Source organism: Branchiostoma floridae, chromosome 9 (assembly GCF_000003815.2).
Source record: "Branchiostoma floridae strain S238N-H82 chromosome 9, Bfl_VNyyK, whole genome shotgun sequence".
In the NCBI taxonomy this organism is placed as follows: domain Eukaryota; kingdom Metazoa; phylum Chordata; class Leptocardii; order Amphioxiformes; family Branchiostomatidae; genus Branchiostoma; species Branchiostoma floridae.
Genome location: NC_049987.1, coordinates 8915644 through 8940108, shown reverse-complemented (window position 1 = coordinate 8940108; position 24465 = coordinate 8915644). Strand labels below are relative to the sequence as shown.

General features: G+C 40.1%; 4 protein-coding genes across 5 annotated transcripts in view; 2 read left to right on the top strand and 2 right to left on the bottom strand.

Annotated features, from left to right (window-relative positions):
- The first annotated feature begins 120 nt into the window (after positions 1-120).
- On the top strand, positions 121-10968 carry LOC118422530 (origin recognition complex subunit 3-like). Its single transcript, XM_035830150.1, has 19 exons — positions 121-257; positions 717-771; positions 1859-1959; positions 2432-2573; positions 3076-3180; positions 3455-3510; positions 3670-3756; positions 3957-4093; positions 4665-4824; positions 5141-5254; positions 5493-5623; positions 7248-7508; positions 7968-8101; positions 8487-8572; positions 8952-9043; positions 9243-9381; positions 9671-9787; positions 9958-10040; positions 10312-10968. The coding sequence occupies exons 1-19, from the start codon at positions 231-233 to the stop codon at positions 10415-10417; spliced, it is 2133 nt and encodes a 710-aa protein (XP_035686043.1). The 5' UTR covers positions 121-230; the 3' UTR covers positions 10418-10968.
- LOC118422538 (nuclear migration protein nudC-like) lies at positions 10669-14539 on the bottom strand. Its single transcript, XM_035830168.1, has 9 exons — positions 14291-14539; positions 13847-13924; positions 13254-13469; positions 12870-12947; positions 12612-12719; positions 12082-12276; positions 11768-11851; positions 11446-11564; positions 10669-11302 (listed from the first exon to the last, which is right to left on the bottom strand). The coding sequence occupies exons 1-9, from the start codon at positions 14360-14362 to the stop codon at positions 11251-11253; spliced, it is 1002 nt and encodes a 333-aa protein (XP_035686061.1). The 5' UTR covers positions 14363-14539; the 3' UTR covers positions 10669-11250.
- Positions 14540-14581: 42 nt separating this feature from the next.
- Positions 14582-20424, top strand: LOC118422539. The gene is given in 4 exon segments (XM_035830169.1): positions 14582-14793; positions 16234-17342; positions 17345-17684; positions 18978-20424. Coding segments are annotated over 4 exon segments (1689 nt in total). The 5' UTR covers positions 14582-14725; the 3' UTR covers positions 19150-20424.
- The window catches only part of LOC118422536 (24-hydroxycholesterol 7-alpha-hydroxylase-like), an 8812-nt gene continuing 4425 nt past the window's right edge, over positions 20079-24465 (bottom strand). For both annotated transcript variants that reach the window (XM_035830166.1, XM_035830165.1), the window contains exons 7-12: positions 24335-24425; positions 23996-24123; positions 23486-23581; positions 23081-23169; positions 22605-22692; positions 20079-21794 (exon numbers count right to left, since the gene is read on the bottom strand). In XM_035830166.1, coding sequence (XP_035686059.1) covers positions 21726-21794; positions 22605-22692; positions 23081-23169; positions 23486-23581; positions 23996-24123; positions 24335-24425 — 561 coding nt within the window. In that variant the 3' untranslated portion in view covers positions 20079-21725. The remainder of the gene's footprint in view (positions 21795-22604; positions 22693-23080; positions 23170-23485; positions 23582-23995; positions 24124-24334; positions 24426-24465) is intronic.

The window sequence follows — 24465 nt, the reverse complement described above, 5'->3', positions numbered from 1 at the left end:
GAAGTTCTTCAGGCACGACTTGACAATTTTTTTAATGTTAGGTGGCATACTATACTTAAGTTCTGTATAAACATACCAACATCTAGTTCCCCCCATAACACATAATGGCATCGGCTGATCGAAATCGCGCGAGATTTCAGCAGACGAAACGTGACTTCCGCATTGGCACGAGGGAGAGTTTGAACTGTGTTGATTTTTGGTTGATTAAAAAAAGCCGAACTTTGCTTAGGATGTCAACCAGTGGTTCTGTCTCAAAGGTAAGGCAGTAAAGGTGCTACAAGTCAAAGCAAAATAGGTGTTAGTTTTCGCTTACGTTTCCTTGGGAGCAAGCCAAACTATACAAGAAGAAGGAGCAGGGTCAGGGGAGGGAGGGCACGTGGTTTGGTAGTAAAATCTGAAAGGCATGAATGATCATCATCACTACGTAGTACGTTCGAATAAAAAGGAATCAAATAGGTGCCCATGCTATTGCATATAAAAACATAGACAAATGTCACAGTACAAGAGGTTTGACGCTTAATTGAAGGCTTGCAAACTTTGAAAGAGAAGATAATATTAGCTCACTTTCAACTCCAAGCTCTAAACTTGAACATGGCTATAATAAATTTAGCCCTTGCTGTGTTGCTCAATCAAGTCCAGAACAAACAAATGTGTTACAATGATAACACTAGTTGTGTTGGTTGCTAATGATTTGTTATTACTATTGTGTATTTCAGGCCTGCTTCGTCTTCAAACCTAAAGCTGGTAAAAGGAAGAAGAAGCTGAACCCTGGTATGGATATAAATATAAATCATTCTATTTTATAGTTTCTCTATCAGCATATGAACATATAATTGTATATATAATTATGTATATAATTGCAGCCCATGTGGCGAACAGAATACACAAACTGACTCAGCTCAGAAAGAGCTTTGTAGCATTGTTTACGGGTTTACGGAAAAGGCTGGGCTGTCTACCTGGGCTGTCTACCTGGGCTGTCTACCTGGGCTGGCTATCACGTCAGGCTACTTGGACCTACGAAAGCCCATTGGGACAAAAGCTGATTTTGCAGTAGGGGTTGTTTTGCTCAGCAAAGAAGCTGTGTCTGAAGGATATGTGTGTTATTATGTGAATGACCTGTGTGAAGTGACAGTGTGTGAAGGAGCTGTGTGTGAAGCAGCTGTGTTTGACTGAGGAGCTGTGTGTGAAGGGGCTGTGTGTGAAGCAGCTGTGTTTGAAGGAGCTGTGTATGTTACATAACCCAGAGGTTCTGGGTTCGAATCAGTTGATATGCGATTGATCTTGTGCACTTGGGAAGGGCTCGTAACACGACTTTCCTCCCTTCACTACGGTAGAGAAAAGAGTACCTAGCTTCAGTAAGGGCCCTCCCTCAGATAGGGCAAAGAACCCACCACACTTACGGAAAAGACTAGGGTTCCTTCCTTCCCAGTGTAAGTGGTTCAAAAACCTTAAGTCCTATGGCCACACCTGGGGTAATTGCTGTCGTATTATGGTCACCTGAGTTAGCAAAGAATGGCAGCTCCTCACAATTCAAATGTCGTTCCTAATGTATGGCGCAGAAGCCTGGACCCTGACAGTGGCATATCAACTGATTTGAACCCAGAACCTCTGGGTTATGTAACACACACAATAGCTTCACACATAGCTTCCTCATTGGGCACAAACAACCCCTACTGCTAAAACAGCTTTTGTCGCAATGGGCTTTCGTAGGTCCAAGTAGCCTGACGTGATAGCAAGCCCAGGTAGACAGCCCATCCTTTTCTGTAAACCCCAACTAAGGAGCCTTAGCATACAACCAAGCCCAACAATACCAAACTCTTATTTACTTTTTCATAAATCTTTTTATCTTAACTTCCAGCTGACTACTTTGTTGATGAAAGTGGTGCCAGGACAGAGGCAACAAGAGCAAGATGTGAAACATACCAAATCTTATGGGAAGACATGAACAAAGACATAGAGGTGGGTATTAAACAATGAAGATTAAAGATAAAACAGAAAGTAAAATTTTGTTTTATCTTTAGTAAGAGATCATCATCATGGCTCTTTCTGGATGGTCTGCAGGCCCTGATGTGGCTGAGCAGTCCTATCCTTGACCTGCACACTCTGCTGCACTGTTGGCAGGTTAACTGAGCAGAGGAGACGGTCCTTTCTCCTCCTCCTTCTATCTTTGGCATGGTCATGTCGCTTAGTCTCAAGGGCCTCTGCGCCCGGCCTTGTCAGCGTTCTCCAATTAGTAAGAGATATAGACATATTGAAAGCAAAATTTTTTAAAGAAAGGGCATGGCTGTTGACAGGATGTCTCTGTCATTAGTGGACAGGAGTCCGGACATATAAGTATGCGACATGAATTTATGTGTATAAGTCAACTGATATATCCACATTTGTGCAGATTTAACTAGACGTCACCTTTACTGTATTCTCTCAACAACAGGCATTACAGACAGACATCCATAAGAAGGTGTTTGATGACCTGGTCGGGTATGTGGGATCCACACACCCTGGGTTCTGTCTGGGGGAAGAAATACAACACAAGGTTTCATCAAACGAGATCCCGACAGCAGCGCTGGTCACTGGTAAGCCAACACATGGGCCTACATTAACATAGGTTGTATTGAGGCATTGTGATACATCTTAATGATTGACTTCAGACTAGTAATTATATGTATGCTGCCCAGCTGTCCATTGAGAATGACTTACTACTAGTCTTTGGGCATTTTTGGACACATTTCATCATTGTTGTAAATTTTGCCTTAAGTAAAACGATTAGTTTAAGTCAATTTGTACATTATACAGCAAAATCTGGTTTTACTTTCAAAAATATAAATGGTTTTACAATCATTTGTTTCGTTGATGTATAACCTTTGATGAAGCGATATAACAATATTACAAAAATCACCGGTATGATGATAATCCCAAAGAAAATATCTACCGGAAGTATCAAAAGACAGACTGAGTCTTGCTAACCATGTTTATATTAGGTCAGTAAAGGACCAAATCCTTTCAGAGAAAGCCCAATAAAGTGACTCACATTCATCTATTTCCCCACAATGATATCTCAACTCACAACTCCAACAGGTGTGAACATGCCTGATCACGGCATGATCTTCTCCAACCTGACCTCCCTGCTACAGGACAACATCACACCTTATGTAGCCAGGCTGCAGGCTAAAGACTGTTCAGGTGGGCAGTATTTAACTCCTATGTTTCAAAAGATGTCAGTCATTCCTGTTGATCATATTGAAATACATCTGACATAAGGTATTTCTTGTGTGGATTGTATGTCAAAATCTAGCTAGTTCTGGAAGCTTCAAGACTTGTATCAAATTTTTTATGTTTAAAGGAATGCCCATATGTCAACATACAAGTAGATTGAAATTACTAGTAACTATGTTGTAAGTATTATCTGCACAGCAAATTGAAGAGCCTCTTATTTAATTTTACCCTTTGTTTACAGCCATGAAGAACATAATGTCAAAGGTCATCATGCAGTTTATGGACAACAAGGAATTGGTAAGCAGTTTATATTCAAAGAAAAGTTTATCAATTAGTAAATGTGTTGGGTTATATATGTCAGAGATTATATGACAAGTATGAAGCAACTGGTTTTTGTCATATCTGACTTCCTGAATATCAAACATGACTCCCCGTATCCGTCTCCGTATCGTACAGCTAGATGATGATGATGATGAGGTGCAGGTGAAGAGGATCAGTCCCACAATGCCTGTGCTGTGTGGATGGTATGCTGATTCTGTAAAGGTCAGTCCAATGACTGTTTTTCTTTTTTTTTGTTTATTGAATAAGTCAATATGATTGTGAAACAAGGCTAAAAAGTGACTTCCTAATATTATACTGTTAACAGTAATATGATAAAGGTTCTTCCTTTTTTTGTTGATTTTTCTTGTTGTCAAGGAAATAGTGAGTACCAAGATTAGCAGTATGCTTTTCCTTTCACACAGAGATCCCAGTCTCCAAACAAGTCTCCCAGTAAGAAAAGAAAGACGTCCTACGGTCAGTACCCTCCACTGGTCATTGTGATGGAGGATCTGGAAGGCTTCCCGGCCCAAGTACTGCAGGACTTCATTATCATCTGCAGGTGAGGGTTCAATTTATTAATTTTTGTTGTTGTCTTATTCCATTCAATTTCATTTTATGTTGTTCCCCCGCAGTAAATGATATGGTGAAACAGATGTTACTTGTCAAAAGTAACCATACCATTTGCAGTTGCCGGGAAGCCTTCGCAAAATAGAATAAAGAGCCATAGATGTAATTGTTCTCAGAAATGATCTTGGATCTTTGAGTCTATCATGTAAAATATCCTGGTCTTCTTAGCTGATACATTGCAGTAGTAAGTCTCTAGGACTCAGTAGGAGACTTAACCATTGATCTATATGTTGCCTGTCATGATTGACAAGTCACAGTTTATTGCACATCATCTGTAGCAGGTACAATGTGGCTATGCTTTGTATAAAACTTGACAAGCCAGTACAATCTACATGTAGATTCTAAGCTAAACAATAATAAGAGATACAATGTACTTTGACTCATTGTTGATTGGATACTGGATAGACGGATGTTGTTGTTTGTTATTTCTCTACTGACCTGTTTGTTTGACCACATGTTAGCAATGTTAATAATACAATGTTCATGTTGTGTTGCTCTCACAGTCAGTACCTGAGCAGGCTCCCCCTGGTGCTAGTATTTGGTATTGCAACTACAGTAACAGCAGTGCACACCCTCCTGCCCCACTCTGTGTCATCACTGCTGTGTATGGAGAAGTTCCAGGCACAGCCATCTACCGAGTACCTGTCCCAAGTTATCAACAAGGTAAACTACTACTGTGCAGTTCCTTCTTCTTGTCCTTGTCATCCTGTCGGACGATCAGTTCAATGACGGATGGACTCGGCGATGTGAAACCAAGCCTGCTGCACTTTTGCACAGTCTGCCACAGGTTGGGCATCAGAAAGCACTTCTTGTGCACGGATTTTGTCTCTTATGCCTTCTAGCTGCTTCCTTCGTCTCTAAGTCGGTTTTGAGTTTTTTGTACTGTTCCACATGAAATATAAACTCTCAACAATTCTTTTCAATTTTCAAAATTTTCTTTTCCGCATTGACGTTGGCAATGATTTTTTTATTGTTGCAGACACTGTTGTCCACCAAGTACCCCTTCAAACTTGGCCACAGGGTGTTTCAGCTGTTACTGGACATCTTCCTGTACCATGATTTCTCTGTGGTGAACTTTATCAGAGGGTTACAGGTAAGTACTGTATTACACTAAATAGTCTTACACACATTGATGTTCACAGGTATTTTGGACATGTACCTACAAATTGATTTTTGCAGTGCAGGTACAGATCCCTACTCACTTGGCATTTATTATTTGTATTAGATTAGAAATAATTCAAAGCATATGTCTGTAACATGGCAAATGATGTGAAATAAACCTTAAGATGTGATATATCACAGACTGTTCAAATTTATTTTGTTTTCTTCAGTTTGCCATGTTGGAGCACTTCTTTAATGACCTGGGAATGTTGTGCTGTGGGGTCAAACTGAGAACCTCCAGGATTAGGGCCATGGACCACCGGGAGTTAGAGGCTATCAGGAAAACATCCTCATTCAGGAGGTACCATCTTTGTAACTAATGTTGGTAAGACTGTAGAGTCTGAAAAATCCGACCCGGCCAGATTGTCACAATCTGGCCTGTCTGGACAACCTAGCCCATCCCTTGTGCGATGAGCACTAAACCTCAATCAGTTTGAGAAAGTTTTTACAAAAATTACTGTGCTATATCAAGGAGCTTTTATCAGGAGGATAAAGTATGGAGTTACCCGCCCGCTGTGCGCCTTTGTTTGGCCCGTTAAATCCCGCAGCGCCGGCTTTGTTTACTGCCCTGCGCGGCGCCCGTCTGATCTGATGTTCGTAGCGCCGGTTGGCGCGGTTTCTATGCTAATGAGCCACGCCATTACGTCATAGCCCTCGAGCCAGCCCGAAGCCCGATCGGCAAGAGGCGAAGTGGGTCAGGTTTCCGACGATTCCCTTATTTGGAAAACTCGGCAGGCATGTGACTACGTCATCTTGCGGTAGAGGGCACAATGGCGGACAGTTTGATATGTTTCTCTTCGCCGTACAACAAACATGGGCCAGTTTAGGCCTATTTTCGCGGATCGAGGTCTGTTTTCTTGCGATAGAATTATGAATTTTCACATGTATTTTCAGATGGCTACTAAAAAAATATGACGTTTTTCTTCATTTAGCTGATATTTTTTCGTAACTGTTGATGATGTGCTCGGTAAAATGGCGTGTTCACTGTTGGTCGAACCTTGCTCATTTTTGTCGAACCACCCGTGTTTTTAGAGGATACATCGGGCCTGGAATGAGGTGAAGGTAAGGCGGGAGAGCATAGTTTTCATGGTTTTCGTTACGATTGGGTTTTCGTATATAATGTCTTGAGTTCTCCAGGCATAATTTTGAACTTTGTATTTGTATCGATTTATGAAATATATCTGTTGCATACTTAAAAAAAACTTGGTTCCTGTGATCATTGAGTCAGGTTTTTCACAGTCATCATTAATTGTAGGAATATTACCAGTTTTTTTCGTAGACTTTGCCTCAGACAATTTTGCCTTTAGGCTTAGCCCGTACCCGAGCGGCGGCGCTGTCCGGTCGCCGTATGGCTTTGAAATTTCACCCTCAGTCAGAGAGAATATTGCCGCCGCTGTATGTATTCCGAAGTTACTCTTCTGTTCAACATCGTCGACAAAATCGCAAAAATCAGATCGCTACACACAATGTTTGTATCCCCAGGCCGCCCCACCATGAAAATGACCACAAAACAAAGGGAAAACAAAAGCTTGCGTGGGTGAAATGTATGCAGATGCGGGTTTTTGACACGTGGGTGTTAATAAAATTTTGTCGCCCGCTACGAACATACGAACAATGGAAACTAATCCGTACTCTCTCCTACTGATAAAAGCTCCTTGGCTATATTGACTTGACAAAAACTTATTTTTTCAAGATATGGTAGACCCTGGTCACGTGGTAGCCTGTTCAATTCTCAGTCACCTGTTCCATATGTCTGATCTTGCCAATCAGGCCAATTCAGGAAACCTATCTAATGACCACTCTGACAAACCATCCAATCCTCTATGTTACAGTTTGTTTAATGTGACACTGAGCTATCCTATACTTATCTACCTTATCATAACTGCTCAAAGACTTTCTTATAACATTTTTCCTCTTGTCCTTAGATATGTTGAGCTGCAGAAGCCTCAAGAACAGAGAGATCTCCTCTTGAACGACAAACTCACCAAGGATGTCTTCATCAGTCTGCTTAAGGATCTGGACTCCTATCACACCATGTGCTATCCCATCCTGCACTGCTTACATGCCCTGACATGCGGCCTTCCCAGACACCCTCTGGGTAAACAGTTGAGAGAGCTGTATTCCCTGGTGTTGGAGTCTAATGTGTGGGAAACACAGGGATATAAGGATGCCTTCAACTTACTCAGGTTTGTTATACATAGTACAAGTGTAATCGTCCATACCACATTCATTCACAAACATGCATGCACATGTGTATCTACTAGAAATTTAATGTACATAGCATCTGTCTAAACTAAGTTGTTCAATGCCTGGAATTATTATGAAATGTATATATTGGTTCGAAAAGGCTCTACAAAAACATGTTGGCCTTGATGTAATTACAAATGACTGCATGAGGTTATTGACTAGAATAGACTTATAATATTTGTTTGTTCTACGTCATATTAAGATAGCCCAACCACTTGTTACCATTGTTATCTTGTATGTGTTTTATGTGCACTTTATAGTTGCATGTTATAGTTAGCCTTGCAAGAATCTATGTACTCAATGTCAGATAATTCCTCTTTCAGACAGAAACAGAATATATTGTGCCAAGAAAAGTAATAACACTTGATACTAGTGCCTTGCCTGTCCCCCTGTGTTAGGCTGATGGCCAGGGATGACCTGGTGAGTGTGTTAGGGCAGTGTGTGGAGAAACTGGAGGGCTGGACAGAGTCAGATGTTTCTGATGTCATCATGGAAGTACAGACATACATGGCACAGCTGGACAGTCTTGGAGGTGAAGTATTATTTTTGTATAATATTGATTACTCTCTCTTGGATGTCCATCGTTCCTCGATGATGACTTCAATGGCATCCTATTTGGGATTGTAGCTCAAATGCTGAGGCACAGATGTGTCCGCACACAAGGCATAAAACAGTGGCACTGGGGTCGGGTCTTCTCTTCTTTCCATCTTGTCGTTTTTGATTCAGCTCCTTAAGTCCTATGATTACTACACAGTATGTAATCAGCAAAACTCCAAAATGGACAAAAACAGATCCAAGTAAGTAATCCTTTTGAATGACTTGTGAGACACACAATTCCAATGATAACGTACATTATGTTCTTGCACTTGACTTTGTGATTGACAGTCATATCAGACAAGTTTTCCTGTTTTCCTCAGATGGATCTCAGGAGGAACAGGAAGAGCCTGAGGAGAGACCAAAGGAGAGGCTGTCCAAGACAACAAAGCTGCATGATCTACAGAATGTTAGTTCATGTACTACACTGTTGTGTAGACAATAGGAAGTTGAGTAATGAAAACTGAGTGTATCAGTATAAATCTATCATAGCCCTTTTAAAAGCTGACTGGATATATCTGACATACAGATGCATGCCATATCTGGTTATGACCACATTGCATGCATGTAGCATGCGATATCCGGAAGTTAGGAATGTAGGCCTTGTTTGTGGGTATCAGTTTGGAGGTCAAACACTGGCAAAACCCTGGCACATTTTATTGGTCAAACACTGGCAAAACCCTGGAGCATATCATTGGGCTAAAATTTTGGCAGCTTAAGGATAGATGACATTTTCACATCTCACCAACAAGTTCTGTAACTGATATATAGAACTGTACTTCTTGCAGAGGTTACGAGAATCTGCAAAGCAGAAAAAGAAGCTGACAAAATATGAAGTTTTGAGGAATAAGATTCTCGACTACTTGGATGAAATTTTCAGGTCGGTGGTATTATTACATTGTATTGTGGTATTAGAATATACTCTTCAATCTTGACTTGCCTTTTTGTACAAGAACCGTGAACAACCATTTAAAACAATTATTTTTGACATTTCAGTACATTCTGCAGTAACTGTTTTGTTTTGTAACTAACCACTTATCAAAAACCATCTGAAATATTGTTTATTTTGTGTACTACAGAACACACCTGCCCTCCCCCACTACCCTGCCCCTCCATGAGGTGTACTACTATAGAGTGTCCACTCTAAGGAGACACATGAACGCAGCACCTAGAGCTGCTATACAGACTGCACTCAGCAATCCTTATTACTATCTTCAGGTTGGTATCAAAATAAAAAAAAACTTTTACTGTTATACTTACAGTCAGCACTGAAAAACAGTCATATTGAGTTTGGGTTCAACTCAAAGTCTATTCCCAATCCCACCGCAAGATGCGATACATTGATGTATAAACTTGTAATTCAGCCCTGAATGCATTATGACTGCAGCATCATAAACCAGCATAAAAAGACTTCTGTTCTTTTAACCTACTTTCTGTTACCACCCTGCTGTTATTTTTATGCTAAGAAAATTCTGAACTTTTCCTCAACATTTTTGTCTTGATCTAGGATGAGACTCTGAAGTCTGAAGATGGCACAATCCCAAACACTGCCCCTGACGTGTGCATTGCGTACAAACTACACCTGGAGTGTGGAAGGCTCATCAATCTGTATGACTGGCTACAGGTGAGATGCATGTACAGTACATAGCTAGACTTACATGTAACTTCAGAATCTGGAATTTTACAATTTCATGAACATGTTTCAAGACTCATTGAGTAGGTAACATACTGAACACCATATTAGGAATATATATAGGTTTCTGAGCTAATATGGCTGTCCAATTTTCATTGCAGGCATTTGTGATGCTGGTTCACTCAGGAGAAGAGAATGATGGTGCAGGGACTTCCAAACAGAACAAAGTGGATGAAGTTTTACAGTATCCTTTATCATGCCATTGTAGTCTTATGATGCAAAGTTTCTTACCAGAAATGACTCAAGTAGCTCATGGAGATCTTAATCACCTGGTTGGTACACACTAGTAATGTAAGGGATATACAGATATGTTACAGCTTTGCAAATGCCATGTTATCACTTGGTAGGGATACACATCAGTAACTGCAAGCAATGGGTATACAATCTCTGAACATTTTCATGGCTTCAGTTGTATATATATTGGAGGTCTATCATCCTTGATTAATGTTCTCCAGAGCTCGTTTCATCCGAGCGGTGTCAGAACTCCAGTTTCTCGGCTTCATCAAACCCACCAAGAGGAAGACAGACCACGTGGCCAGGCTGACGTGGGGAGGCTGCTGAGGAAGTATTGTACCATCATGGGTCAACTAAAAATGTACAACTCAGGAGAGGCTAGGGATACTTGGCACTGGGAATACACAGGAACATGTACACAAATTTCTTAAGAAAAAATCTGTATATTCATATAAAAAGTGCCTCCAATTAAAATTTATACCTTATGTTATAAACTATCCTGTATAACTTCATGAAACTTATAACATAGCATTACCTCAGAGCCTTAATCGACTCATATTAAAAAGGTTGCAAGAGTCTGAAAAGAATCATGGTTTATTCCAAAGCAAACTTGGTACAAAGACGACTGCTTGTACCAATAGATATGAAGCAGATTTCTCTTTGCAATAGATTGGTGACATTAAAAGTATGAAAACAGAAAAGAAAACAACTATTACTATTACTATTAGAACAGCCAGCCATTTTGTAGCCACTAGTCAATAAACTATGTGTGATGGTTGTGTCATCATTACAACTAGTTTATTTGCTGGTACATGTACATTTGTAGGATGTTGTGTTAACTATTTTTTTGGAATGCAAAAAATAAAGTATCAACAAGTATGAAATGCACCATGGAACTTGATCTTCGTATTGAGCATTGGCCTCTCCTACACATCTTTCTTTACATTTTCTACACAGATTCTTTAGGTCATACTCTTTTGGCAAAAAAAGTAGTGCTACTTAAAAGGGTCTGAGCACAGTTGTGTAATTTTTGCCTTTTTATCTACTTTGCTTTAGGTAATGTTATCTTCTATGTGTCTATAACATTGTCTACATCTACATGTAGTTGGTGGATTGTGTAGCAATCTTTCTTCATTTGACATTTCAGGATGTTTATGTCTTTAACAGAACTTTGCCTTCGAGAAGTCCATCTCAGGATGCTGCTCCATGAACCTGCGGGAAGAAACACAAGCAATTTCAAACACAGCAGACTGATTATTCCTCAACCATTATGCATTTTCTGCTTTTGCTAGGATTTCCAATTGACAGATGCAAAGCATGAAATGAAAAGATTGTAGCTCTAGTTCTTGGCTTACTTTTTAAGGACATCCTCTTTCTTCTGCTCATCTGATGTAGGCAGTCCCATGGCCTTCTGTCTCTGGTCATACATCATCTTCTCCACCATAGATCTGGTCTCTCCATCAAGGTCGGACAGCTGGAAGAACACACACCATTAAATGTCATCACAAAAATAGCTAGACTTCCCACACCCTATTTTGTCAACTCACCAAATGTCTTGACAAAAATAGCTAGACTCTTTACACCCTCTTTTCTGTTTTTTCACCTGCTCCCAAAAGGCCCTGCACTATATAATGTTATTTTGGTGTGTGTGTGCTGGTGATGCATAATGTCACTTACCTTGGAATTCTCTGGGTTAACTTTCTTGGTGTTGATTGGTGGGTCAGCGGCCACAATCCTGTCCCACCATTCCATTTGATTCACCTTGAAAGAGGAGTGAAAAGTCATGTTAAAACAAGTGAAGTTGGCAACAAAAGAGCATACAAGGAACTGGTATGTTTTAGAGATCAACATGAATTCAGATTATAAATCTATATGAGTAATATCTATGACATCAAATATGAAAGGCCATGTATTTGTGCTCAAAAAGAATATTAGGACAATGTTGCAAACATTGCTATTTCACAACCACACTTCAGAAATATAATCCAAACCTTTTCCAGATGAACCATGAGCATCTTCCTGTCCTCAATGGTCCAGAAGGACTCCTCCATCTTGATCTCGTGAGGAAACTTGTCGTCTATGATGGGCGGGTGTCCCTTCAGCGACACTTTCAGGGAATGCTTCTTAATCTCACAGATCACATCCTTACTCTTCACTGGGAAGGTCACATTGAAGGGGATTTTTAACTGTTAAGAAAATGAACACATGGGTTATTTTTATGATACAAAATAAATCATACTGTATCAACATAGTTATGCAAACATGTATCAACGGTTTATTTGTGCGAAAATACATGGTGTCCAACATGGGCAGCCAAATTGAAATTGTATAATGGATCAAAGAAATTTTAGCTGTTAAAATAGCATTTACAAATGTTATATATGACGTTACAAGTACAATTCAACATTAAAATCATTGTCATAGAAAGGCAGCAGTGACTTGTAGTGAGAGACAGTGGTAGTATAAGGACTCAATGGAAGAGAAAGATATCAATCATAACTAAATCAGAAGGTTACCTTACCTCGATTTCTCCCAGTGTCTGTGACCACCTGTAGTTGGGCATGTCTGCTCCGTTACCAGCGTTGGGCTTCATCTTGCCTTTGTCTTCTTCATCCTCCTCTTCATCACTCTAACAGTCAAACAACAATGTTTAAAGTCTGACAAAGGGTGGTTTGTGTTAATGGTTACATTCAAATATGACCAACTTGAAATCAATCTTAACAGGTCAATCTTAACAGGTAAATTCAAGAGTTTATAGAAAGGGCATGTGAATACACACCCCAGACTTTTCTTTCTCTTCATCTTTAGCAGCAGGTGCACTCTCACTCTCAGTGTTCTGCTGGCCTCCTTCCTTCTTCTGTAAAGAGATAAGGTGTTACTTCTAAACACGAGAAATAGAACTTGCATGTTGATCTTTGCAAGACTTACCACCTTGGATCAAAGCTTTATATTGAGACTTTCATTCAGTCAATCATATATAACCTGATAGTCTATGACTGACGACTGACAAAGAAATAAGAAAACACATTGCAGAGGTAAACTTGTATAGTGTTGAAAGAAAAACGATTCAAAGAAGGAGACATAAGAACATTTCAGTGTGCTTTGGTACATTTTATGAAGTAGGTTGGTAGAATTCTAATAAAGAACTATTGATTCAACCCACCTGATCAAGCTCAGCTTGCAATTTCTCTGCTTCTTCATCTGTTAGTTCTTTTATTTTGGGCTCTTCCTCTGCTTTTCTTCTCTCCTCTTCTTCCTTCCTTCTTTTTTCCTCCACTTTCTTCTTTCTTTCTGCCTCTATTCTCTTCTTCTCCACATCCTGCTCTTTCTTCTTCTTCATTGCTGTTTTGTTGTACGTGCGGAACTTTTCCATGATAATCTAGAAAGACAGACTTGTTTCAGACTTGTGCTATCCTACAGATTATGTCATCTTTCGTCATGCATATAATATCAAAAGTGACAAAAGAAAATGGATCTTATTTGTTCGTTTACAGGATAAACTTAGATAAGTTTTGTTGTAAATCATGAAATAGTCACTGTGTTTTTCGTTAACTTAGCACTTTTGCTGTGAAATATGCATTTTTCATCTGTACTACTGTAAAACAGCATTGCTTCAACCCGAAACCTCCTTTCCCCTTTTACTAGTACCGTGAAATTACATAAAATACTTAAAACAAAGTTTGTGTTTGTAATTCATCCATAAAAGAACCAAGTAAGTATGAACTGCTTGGAAAGGCTTGTTGTGAACAGTTTTACCTTTTCAGCTGCTCCATCCCCGCCTCCTACGTAGAAATCTGTCTTCCGTTCCAGGAAACTAAAGATGACGTCTAACATCTGTTCAGCACCACAAGGAAGGCATAAAACTGATTACAACAGGTTACAGAATGTATGAAAAAGAACTATGTAAGATCAAATCCAAATTATGTTTGTACTCAGCACAATCTTATTAGCCACACTGTGGCAGTGTAGTGGTTTAATGAAGATTATGGTCGCATATTATGAACTAGAGTTACCTTTAAAAGGCTGAGATAATTTCTACTTATCAAAAAGCCAACCGAGCTCCTAGAAGGGAGGTGATAGTTCACATACTAGAAGAGGAATCATGGAAATCATGGACAATATTTGGGGAGGGGGGCCGAAACCACTGTGCGTTGGCGAGCACACATGTACAACACACTGCGTCTCTTCCGTGTTCTTTACCTCGTGAATGCCTCCCTCGCACTGCTGGGCCATGGCCATCAGCATCCCGTCGAATCTCTCGTCCTGTGACATTATCTTTATCTATCTATTCGATACTTTTAAACCTCCTTTTCTTCGCAGTCAGTTCTCTCTGGCCGTTCCCGCGGTGCACACTCTCGTTCATAAAGGTCGAAGGTTACGATCGAATGTTCTAGATTTTAATATCCAGCTGAGGAATAACAAACAAAAACTCAATAAACTATGAATAGGGTATTTGTATGCCATTTTTATGTTTGGAAATAGATACATATCTTAAACATATGTCAAACGATAGGGGAAATATTATTTAACGGAATCTCCCTGCGGAATAAATGGTATCATCCAATAATCGTTCCCAGGGTGTTGCCCCAACAATCCCACTGTTCCTTGCGGCAGTCTTCCTTCACACACTCGAAGATGTCCTGGGCGGGCCAAGACGGTGTCGACGACGATTTCGTCCTCCACGGACGGAAAACTCCCATCAGGTGAACATTTTTACATTCCTGAGAATCTCCCCTATCATTCTGTGTCCAGTTTTCGTCCAAATTCTGTACAGTTTTTGAGAGAATGACCGGAAAACATCGTTGTTTACATTGTTACTAAGGACGCCTCTTCCACAACCACCTGTTCGTTACACCTGTCATTGATACATTGTGTAGCGGCATGTTCGTTATAACAACAATAGCTTGGGAAAATTTCAAATCGGTAGACTTATTGTAAAACATTATGCTGAAGAATGTGGACTGTTTATTGATGTTTATGGTGCAAATAATGATTCGGAAGAATTTTCTGACGTTTGTATTGCCTAAACCATTGGTCGTCGTAGAACTAACCACCAAGACTCCACGTTGCTTTTAAAAACTATAACGTTATCATTGACAGGATAGAGTTTGCTTGGATTTGTTTGTGTGTCCGTAGAAAACGGGGATTTGTGGCTAAAAGATACAAATGTATCGCCATAGCTTTGTTTTTGTACTTTTGCTAGCCATGCCTCCTTTAGAACTAAAACCAGGATGAAAGTTCTCTTGTTTAAGTATCGAACACTCACCAAATTTTCCCAATCAAATTTAAAAACAATGTAGCAATCAAATCAAATCAAATCAAATCAGTACCCTTTTTATCCCAATTATGCACCCGTTAATTGAATCCCTTGACAGAAAGAACCCATTTACTTTGCAATGATCAAGCACCTTTGGGTTTCCTTTCAGATCATGAATAAGGCTTCTGAAAATGAGTGTTCTATCTTTTTGGCAATGCACATAACACTTTGATTCCAACCATTAAACCATTATTGCTACAGTAATACTAACATTTAGAGCTCTTATCTTGTTTACATAAAGCCCTCATTTTTGACTTGCTAGGTGATTGTGCCCTTTAAATAAATTTGTACAGCCCACTTTGATAAATAGGTTGGTTTCACCTGGCTGACCTTTGAACTGAACATACCTGTATGTCCACTTTTAAACTGTAGGTTGTCATGTCAGAGTGGTCAAACAATCTGTCAGTAGTCAATAGAGCTGGCAAGGTAACAATGGCTGGAGGGTGAACAATCAATGTATGACTGAACGATTGTTGTCAGGGTGTCTGGAAAGCACAGAAATGTCTTTTTTTAAGGCAAAGTGAATTTGAGATCCATCTTAGGACATATCACAAAGTTTTAAAAATTTGGTATTTGTGCAAATGTAACAATGGGGTTCAAGCACCACCAAACTGACCATGCCAAATGGGTCTGACCCTTTTGGCGTAATGGTTTAGCGTGATTTGACGGCCCAGGTATGGCTCGGTTTGAATCTCGGGAGACAGGAGACTATTTCCACTTGCCCTTTTACACTTATTAGCTGTTTCAAGCGATATGCAAAGAATGTCTTTGACCAATATATTGATCTATAGGCAAGGCTGTTAATGAATCTTTAATGTCTTTCTAGGGATCATCCTGGCGGGTACTTTACAAACTCTCAAAAAACCATCACCACCCGAGACCTGACCCAGAGTCGCACCTATGATCCCGGGAACTATCGTCCCTCGTCAAAAACTGCTGCAATGAGGACCTACAGAAGTGATCTCCGCAGAAGTCACAGCGAAGAAGATCTTAGAATTTCAAAGACAAAAGAAGAAATACTTCAAGACATCTTTAAGGCAGAAGGAAGGTCCCTCAGTCCTTCAGTTTACGAGCTGGAAAAGTCACTCACTGATCTCAGACTTGACCTGAGTGCCCTGAGTAACAGTGGCAGCTTTGGGAGGGGGCAGCTGAACAAGAGTGTGTCTTTCAGCGATAAAGTGCAGGAGAAAATTGTGCACAGTGACAGTGAAGACAGCGTGGATGAAGAGCTGCGCAGGCTGATTGACAGGGATGATGAAGAAGCATCAACCGGAGAGAGAGGTGATGGAGATATCCCACGTCCGCTGCACTCCAAGAATGTGACAAGCCATGAGTACAAGTGGGTGAGTGACAAACCTGCAGCTGCGCACGACAAGCAGTGGTACACAGATCCCAAACACCTGACGTCGGAGGTGGGGTATTACCCCACCCTACAGGAGGGTGGCGTGCCCCCTCGATCTGTGTCCCCTGTGAACAGAACCATCGGGAGGTTTGGTTCCGAAATTGCAGACAAAAGTCCCTTTGCAAGGGTCACACCAACAGACATCGCATCCAATGCAACAAGCTACCCTGTGAGGTTGCAGGCACCGTATATAATTGGAGTGAAGTCGCTACGACCACCAAAGATCCAGCCGAGGCCACAGTCACCAGTACGAGCCTTGTCACCTGCTCTTCGTATGGAACGTATGATGGAGGATGTAGAACAAGAAAGAGGGCGGTCAAGATCACGAACAAGAACGTCTTTACGAACACGGTCTGTGTCACCTGCATTGAGACAGAGCAGAGGTCGTTTACGATCAAGGTCAAGTTCTCTAACACGAGGTCGGTCTCCGTCCCCTAGTCCTGCATGGAAACCTGTGCTTAAGGTGAAAAAGGAATCGCCCGTTTTTCTGGACACATCTCCCCTCCCTCGTAAACCTCAGCGCAAGTTTCCCCAAGACAGTCCAGATCCAAGTCCAAGAAGTTCACCTGGAATTCCACAACTCCAGTTCCAGAAAAGCCCATGAATTCAGACAGTGCACTCAAAGACATCAGCAAACAGTTCCTGGAATCCCTGGAGCCTGAAACCAGGAAGTACTTGTTGGAACAGTCCATCAAGAACAACACGCCGCTACTGGCAGAGGCCGATAAGTTGAGTGGGCGGACGGTTTCGGACTCGCCGTGGGAAAAGGAGCTCGCTCGCTTGCGGTTAGAACGACTGAGGATTGAGGAGGAACACCTGTTGGAGTTGAAAAGGGAAGAGGAGTTAGAGAGAATCAGGGGCCCACAGCCCAAGTGGTAAGTCACTGAAAGACTTTTTTTATTTAGTCTTGACCTAAGCTTTGTTGTTTATCATGAATTGAATACAGATTCTATGATCTTGTCTCTTTCACTTGTTTCCATTCAGCATTATGTCTACAGTAATTTTCAACATTTGCTTGGAATGTTTAATTTTGATGTGATGAAATCACTCAGATCTTGTGAGGATCTTGTGTGGAGGGTGAAAATAACAAAAATAAGATCAACAAGAAGAGGCTTTTAAAGCAGAGACATTGAGAAATATGATGTATACAGAGTACCAAGAAAATGATGCACAAGCCACATGGATTGACCATCAAACATTTTACATTGATGTTTTCCCCGCTCCCTTCTATGGTCTTTTACATCTTCTCTATCTCTACTCGTATTAGTAAAACAATAATGTGTAGAATGCCGATCATTCTGTAGTTTGCTCACATCATGCTCAAATACTTTGATGTCCAGACTGCCTCAAGATTGTGGACATACTCTTTGTATACTTACTGATTTCTTTATTTCAAATATGTGGCAGCTGGCATGGACCCAACAATCTACCCAGCCCTGCCTGGTACAGTATATTGGTTTACATGGGATATGGTCTTATATGCAGCACTATTTGGGGGCCATACTGGGTTGAACTTGCCTGGATACCATCCTCTGTATCTACCGCTGGCTCATTCTTTTTGCTTGCTTGCACGGAGCAAGTGAAAAAGGGAGACAGTTGTGACACTACTGAGGATGGGTTTGATAAAGGCTTCCTTGGGCTTGGGACCTGTGTTCAACACACATCTGCCTCTAAGTCTCATAGCTAAACCATCTTCCCTTCTGCAATACTCTCTCTTGCTATCAGAAGTGACTGTGGTATCAGTAGTCCGTGGTTCTATTCCCGGCAGTAGTTTCATATACATGGACAGATAGATAGATGGTAGTTTCAATAGTAAATGGTTGCGGTTCATCATATAAATTTGACTAAGTCTAGCTGTTTCCGTCCAAAAGCTTGGTGGAGGGACATGTGATCTGAATGTGATATAGCTTTGCTGCAAGCACCTGAGCTTTCAACCTCATGGGTTAAGTGGGTATGGTGATGTTTTCAACCAAGCTGCTTAATAAATGCTAATACTAATAGGATCTGCTATGAATATAAACATAAAGATTCGCAGTATCTATTGGAAATCAATTGATGTATATCTGACAGATCTGTTTTACTGTCATAAATGATTCCTGAAATGACAACTTTGCTCCAGAGGATCCCAACAATCAAGATACTCAAGGCATGATTTGCTTTTTTTACAGGTATGAGATGAAGACGAGTCAGTTCCACTACGAGGCCAAGAAAAATAACAAGTTGTTGAAGAACTCCAAACACTGGCAGGGCATGATGGACTATCGTCAGGAGCTGCTCAACGCCTCGCGGGAGTTCAGCCAGAGTGTGGACCCTCACGCCAATTTAGGCATCGCTTTATGATGTACTGTTCCGGTAGTATAGGGATGTCCCTGTAGCTCAACTGGTAGCAGCCTAACACTTGAACTGGCTCTTATTAGTTGAAGGAGACGATGGTTCAATCCTGGGAGCGGCATCTCGGTTGGGGCTGCACTTGCCTTTCAGAATAGAAGTAAAATAGAGGCCTCCTGTTCAAGGAAGTGCCCTGAGCATGTTAATGGACTGGCAACCCCTCAGTGTAAAAATATACCGAAACAGCAAGGAAACATTGTGCCTTATGCACCAGCACTACTAGGCACCACAAGGGCCTGAACAAGGGACGTACCAGTACTGGTAGTATTGGGGGCTTCTAACATATTTCCAAATGTATTAGCGTGGTTGGAAAAACACAGCAATGGGTATGCTTGTATTGTTATCATTGATTTCATCAAGAGGATGATAGATATTGATATAGCTACATTATGTTCTTGCCTACTGTAAATGCATTGAAGTTCGCGGGGATTTACTTTCGCGGTAGCGGGAAAACGGAGTGTTTACGGTGGTTTTAAGTTTGCAGTGAAGTGGCCACCGCAAAAACGCGAATATAAAACCACCGCGAACATTTCTGCATTTACAGTATTTGTAAAACCTGATGGAATGAAGATAGGTTATCCAAACCTATTATAACTACCAAGCAGCTATAATAGGTGTGGACACCAGGCTAAGGTAGGATGAGTTGAATGTTAAGCACAGTACAATGCCTTCAGAGAAGAATACCTCTTGAAAGTGTATAATTATTGTAAATTAGGTTATCCTAACATCCATGTTGGACTGAAAAGAAGGTGTATCTATTCACTTTTACTAAAAGCTTGTGGCTGGGACAGTATTTTGGGTAGGAACTGTTTTTGTTCCTAAGTAAGTGTTATACATTGTACAGTGTGAAATGAAAGCTACATTAAAAAAATCATTGTACGCATGGTATCATAGACTTTTATTACAGCAAGTGCATTTGAACAGAAACAATCACATTTAAAAAACAGAAGCCCTTCAGTGCTTTGAAAAACGACTCCAATTAGAATTCATCAATCATTAGTTCAGGATGTTACAACAAAGACCATATCCCCTGGTTTGGCCTAACTTGACATGTACATAAAGTATGTGCATAATATATACAATACAAGGCATTGCACAAACCCTCAACATACTCTTTTGAAACAAAAGTCAAATGTAAGTGGCAGTAATTGTAGAAGTATTACACATTAAAAATGTTCAAAATACATCGGAGTTCACACAACATTGAGGAATGAAGATTAAAGTGTGGCTTATGGTGATTTCATTACTATATCAGATGTCAAAGTTTAGTGATGACACGACGAAGAAGATTACTATATCTGTATTACTAACAATGTCAGAAGTTAGATGGTCATTCAGTTGTTAAACCTTACTGATATCATATTCAAAGTTACATCTAAGTGAGTTTGTTACAGTGTTATTGCTACTAAGAATGTGAGAAGTAAGGCCACACTAAGATGGTCATTCACATGTTAGACCTTACTTAAGTTACATCTTACTAGGTGAGATTGTAGCTATCATTGCTATTGAGAATGTCAAAAGTAAGGCCACACTAAGATGTTGATTTGTTTGTAAGACCTTGTCGACATCTTTTTTTTTTCAGGGATAGTACATGTACATTTGGTCCGGTAAATATGGATTATTATAGGGTGGTCATCTTACAGTAATAAAGTGAGACATAACCTAGGCACCTTGAGATCGCTTGTTTTAGTCTGTATTTCTTACATTAGTTTTATCTTCATCAGTCCACTTATTCATTCATTCATTCATTTGTCCATTCATTCATTCTTTCATTCATCTGTATCATTGACTCTCAATAGCAATTATATACATTGTCATCAGACTAAAGAAAATACTGTAACTAGTACATGTACATGTACAATACAAGATTTCTCTGCCCTTGAGAAATTAACTTACCAACGTTTCTTAACAAGTCAGGCAGTGTCTCACCATCTGATAGTCAGCATCAAGTGTAACCCTCGTGATACAAGTTAGTGTGACTGTTAGCACCAGAAACTGGCAGTTAACTTGAGTAAGGCCACGTGAAGTTCTGTGGCACAGGTGTTAAAAAAGTTAAACAACATCCATAAAAGTTTGTATTAAAGAAATCTGGAATTGTCAGAAATTGCCTATTTGTCATATAGATTCCAGTTAAAATGTTCAGGCTCCAGAGGTAAAATATTATCATCAAAATGGAATGGATAGAATGACCCAGATGTACTGAACTGAATTATGTACAACAGTCACAGATGAAATGTTTCTAGAAAAGGCTGTTGCAATTAGTAAAATGCGCTTTTTCAACTCTTTTTGAAGTAAGATAAGCCTTTTGTATGACCAAACTGCAACAAAATCAAACCTGATTAAAACTCTTGAAAAGAGATTTAAGACTTGTTTTGACCATTCAAGATCAAGGGAAAAAGGTTTTCTTACAGGACTGCTTACAAAGACATTACAATTTGGAATTTTCTTGGCCAGTTTTGGTTCCACTTACATGGCTCCAAAACTACATATTACACAGAAGAACTGGCCTTGTGGGGTCCTTTGTGTCCTTATATCTTGGTCCACTCCACAGGACAGGGCCCTACAGGCTGCTGGGTACCAACAACGTGCAGCGGGCTCTGGAACAACAAACAGAAACACTGAATCACATTCAGAAACAAACACACGATTGATAGACAATAAACCAACATTTAGCATACCAGCACTGCACGTATTTGGCATACAAACTCTGACAGAGAAGGACAGCAACATACATGTACTGTAAATGCATTTAAGTTTGCGGGGATTTAATTTCGCGGTAGCGGGAAAAGGGACTTTTCGCGGTGGATTTAAGTTCGCAGTAACACCATAGACTGCAGTCTAATACCATAATAGAAAAATGTTCGTGGTGGTTTTAAGTTCGCGGTAAACTGGTCACTGCGAAACACGCGAACATTAATCCACCGCGAACATTTCTGCATTTACAGTATATTATGTAAATTGATTCAATACACATACACACAGGTGTGAATATCTGGGTGTGTATTCTAATTGAATACATGTAATAGAACTTCTGATGTACCTTGGCCTCTTGAGCAACATATATTACAACTGATTCAATAAACATACAGGTATGAATATCTGGATGTGTATTCAAATTGAATAGTTTTAACTTCTGACATACCAGTACCTCTTTAGCAACATAAATTATAACTGATTCAATACACATACAGATGTAAACACCTTGATGTGTATGTGTATTCTAATTGAATAGTTGAAGTTTTGACATACCTCTTTAGGGACTTCTGAGGCACATGTACCTGAACCTCTATATCAAAATGTATCATAACTGAGTCAATACACATGCACCTTGATTGTTTGAACCTTTGTTTATTCATGAAAGCTCAAATGATGTGTATGCTAATTAAATAGTTGAAGTTTTGACATACCTCTTTAGGGACTTCTCCTAGCAGCTTGAAGTCAAACATCTGAATCATCATGGCCAGAAGCATCTGCATTTCCATCAAGGCAAACCATCTGTGATAGAAAAATACATAAGGGAAAATTAGACTGGTCATTGCTATTATGGCTAATCATTTCTTTACAACATAGTCAATATACTCACATAAGACAGAGCTGAAATCTAAAACAGTAAAAGTACATCTATCATAAACAGAGGATCACAATGTAGAGATACTAATATGCCATTGAAGGTTAGACATGTAAGTACTAAGATATGCAAGGAATAATTAAGCAAGTGGAAAGATTTTAGAGGTGATTTAGGCTGTCTAACACAATCTCTCCTGTCCAGGAATGTAACTGGCTCCTCTAGGAGGTTGGTGGTGGGATGTTGGGCGGGCTGTGAGATAAGTGAGATTTAATCAGGCTAGAAGTGACTGTGATGTATAAAAATATGGCTCCCCACCTCCCAGGACATTGGTATCTTCCACCACCAAAGCCAACAAACCCATCCAGAAACAGATTCTTCTCCAGGTCAGCGTCAAGCCAGCGGTCCTGTCAATCAGGAAAATATAGAATATAGTCAATAAAATGTCAACATTTGATTGAATATCTCTTTAATTAGATTTACAGGGGACAGTGGACAAGAACTACACATCAAAATTACAAAGAAAAAAAATTGACAAATGTACAAATATAAGATGTCCTGTTGACACAGACAAGAAAATATAGAACATCGTAATTTTAATGCCAACATTTCATTGGACAACTCTCTAATACGATTTACATGGGACAGTGGACAAGAACTTCACATCAGAATTACAAAGAATAATTCTTTTAAATATATCAATATAAGATGTTGGATACTTACAGGGAGGAACTTGTCAGGTTCAGGGAAGAAGTTAGGGTTGCGATGAGCCCAGTAGGGTGACATCATCAGGAGGTGCCCCTTAGGTACGATGTATTTCTACAGAAGACAAAGTGAAGCATTGTTAATATCGAGCACTGCTGAAGTCACTGACTAATTTCTTTTGAAGGATAGGTGTTGGAATTCTGGATATTTATTACTTTATTGTTAACATGAAGCATTGCTGAAGTCAGGGTAATTTTCTTTGAAAGATATGCATTGGCAATCCCCAAATTTTCTTTACCATTCTCTTTCAACTAATATTCAAGTCCATAATCAACCTTCAAAGGATAGAATAGATCGAACTTCTATGTATGTATACCTTCAGGGACTTCTTTCACCTTTTTATCTGGGAAAATTTTTTTTTATTTTTCTTGATGGACAGGGTTCGGTGCAAATACTGTGTGCCAAAAGGCAGTCATGCAGTTGAGAGGATTTTCTCCCAGAACTTGTATAATGGAATCTCCCACATACCCTGATCCTCAGTGGTTTGTCCACAGCCCTGGTGATGACCCCAGGTGACCTGAGGCGGATGGTCTCCATGATGCAGCGCTTCAGCAGGGGCAGCTTCTTCAGATCCTCCTCAGTGATTGGTTCATCACCTTCAGTAACAATCACAATGTATTTTAGTCTAGTGTGAGTACCATCCTCCATAGTGACAGCTGGCTCAATCCTTCTCGGGTTAGCAAGCGAAAGGATCTACAGAGGATGGTACTTAGGTTAATTTTAGTCTGCCTGTCAATTAAGGTTTTACTGGCATGAAATCTGAAGCCTACAGAGAGTCATGGATTCAGGACCATTCAGAAGCCCCACCTGGTGATCCAAGATTGTCCTGCACCTCCTTCTTAACAGCAGCATGGACATCCTCATTGGACAGGATCATGGCCAACACCCAGAAGCTCATCTGTGGGTAAAAAAAACACAAGAACACTCCTTTAGAAACT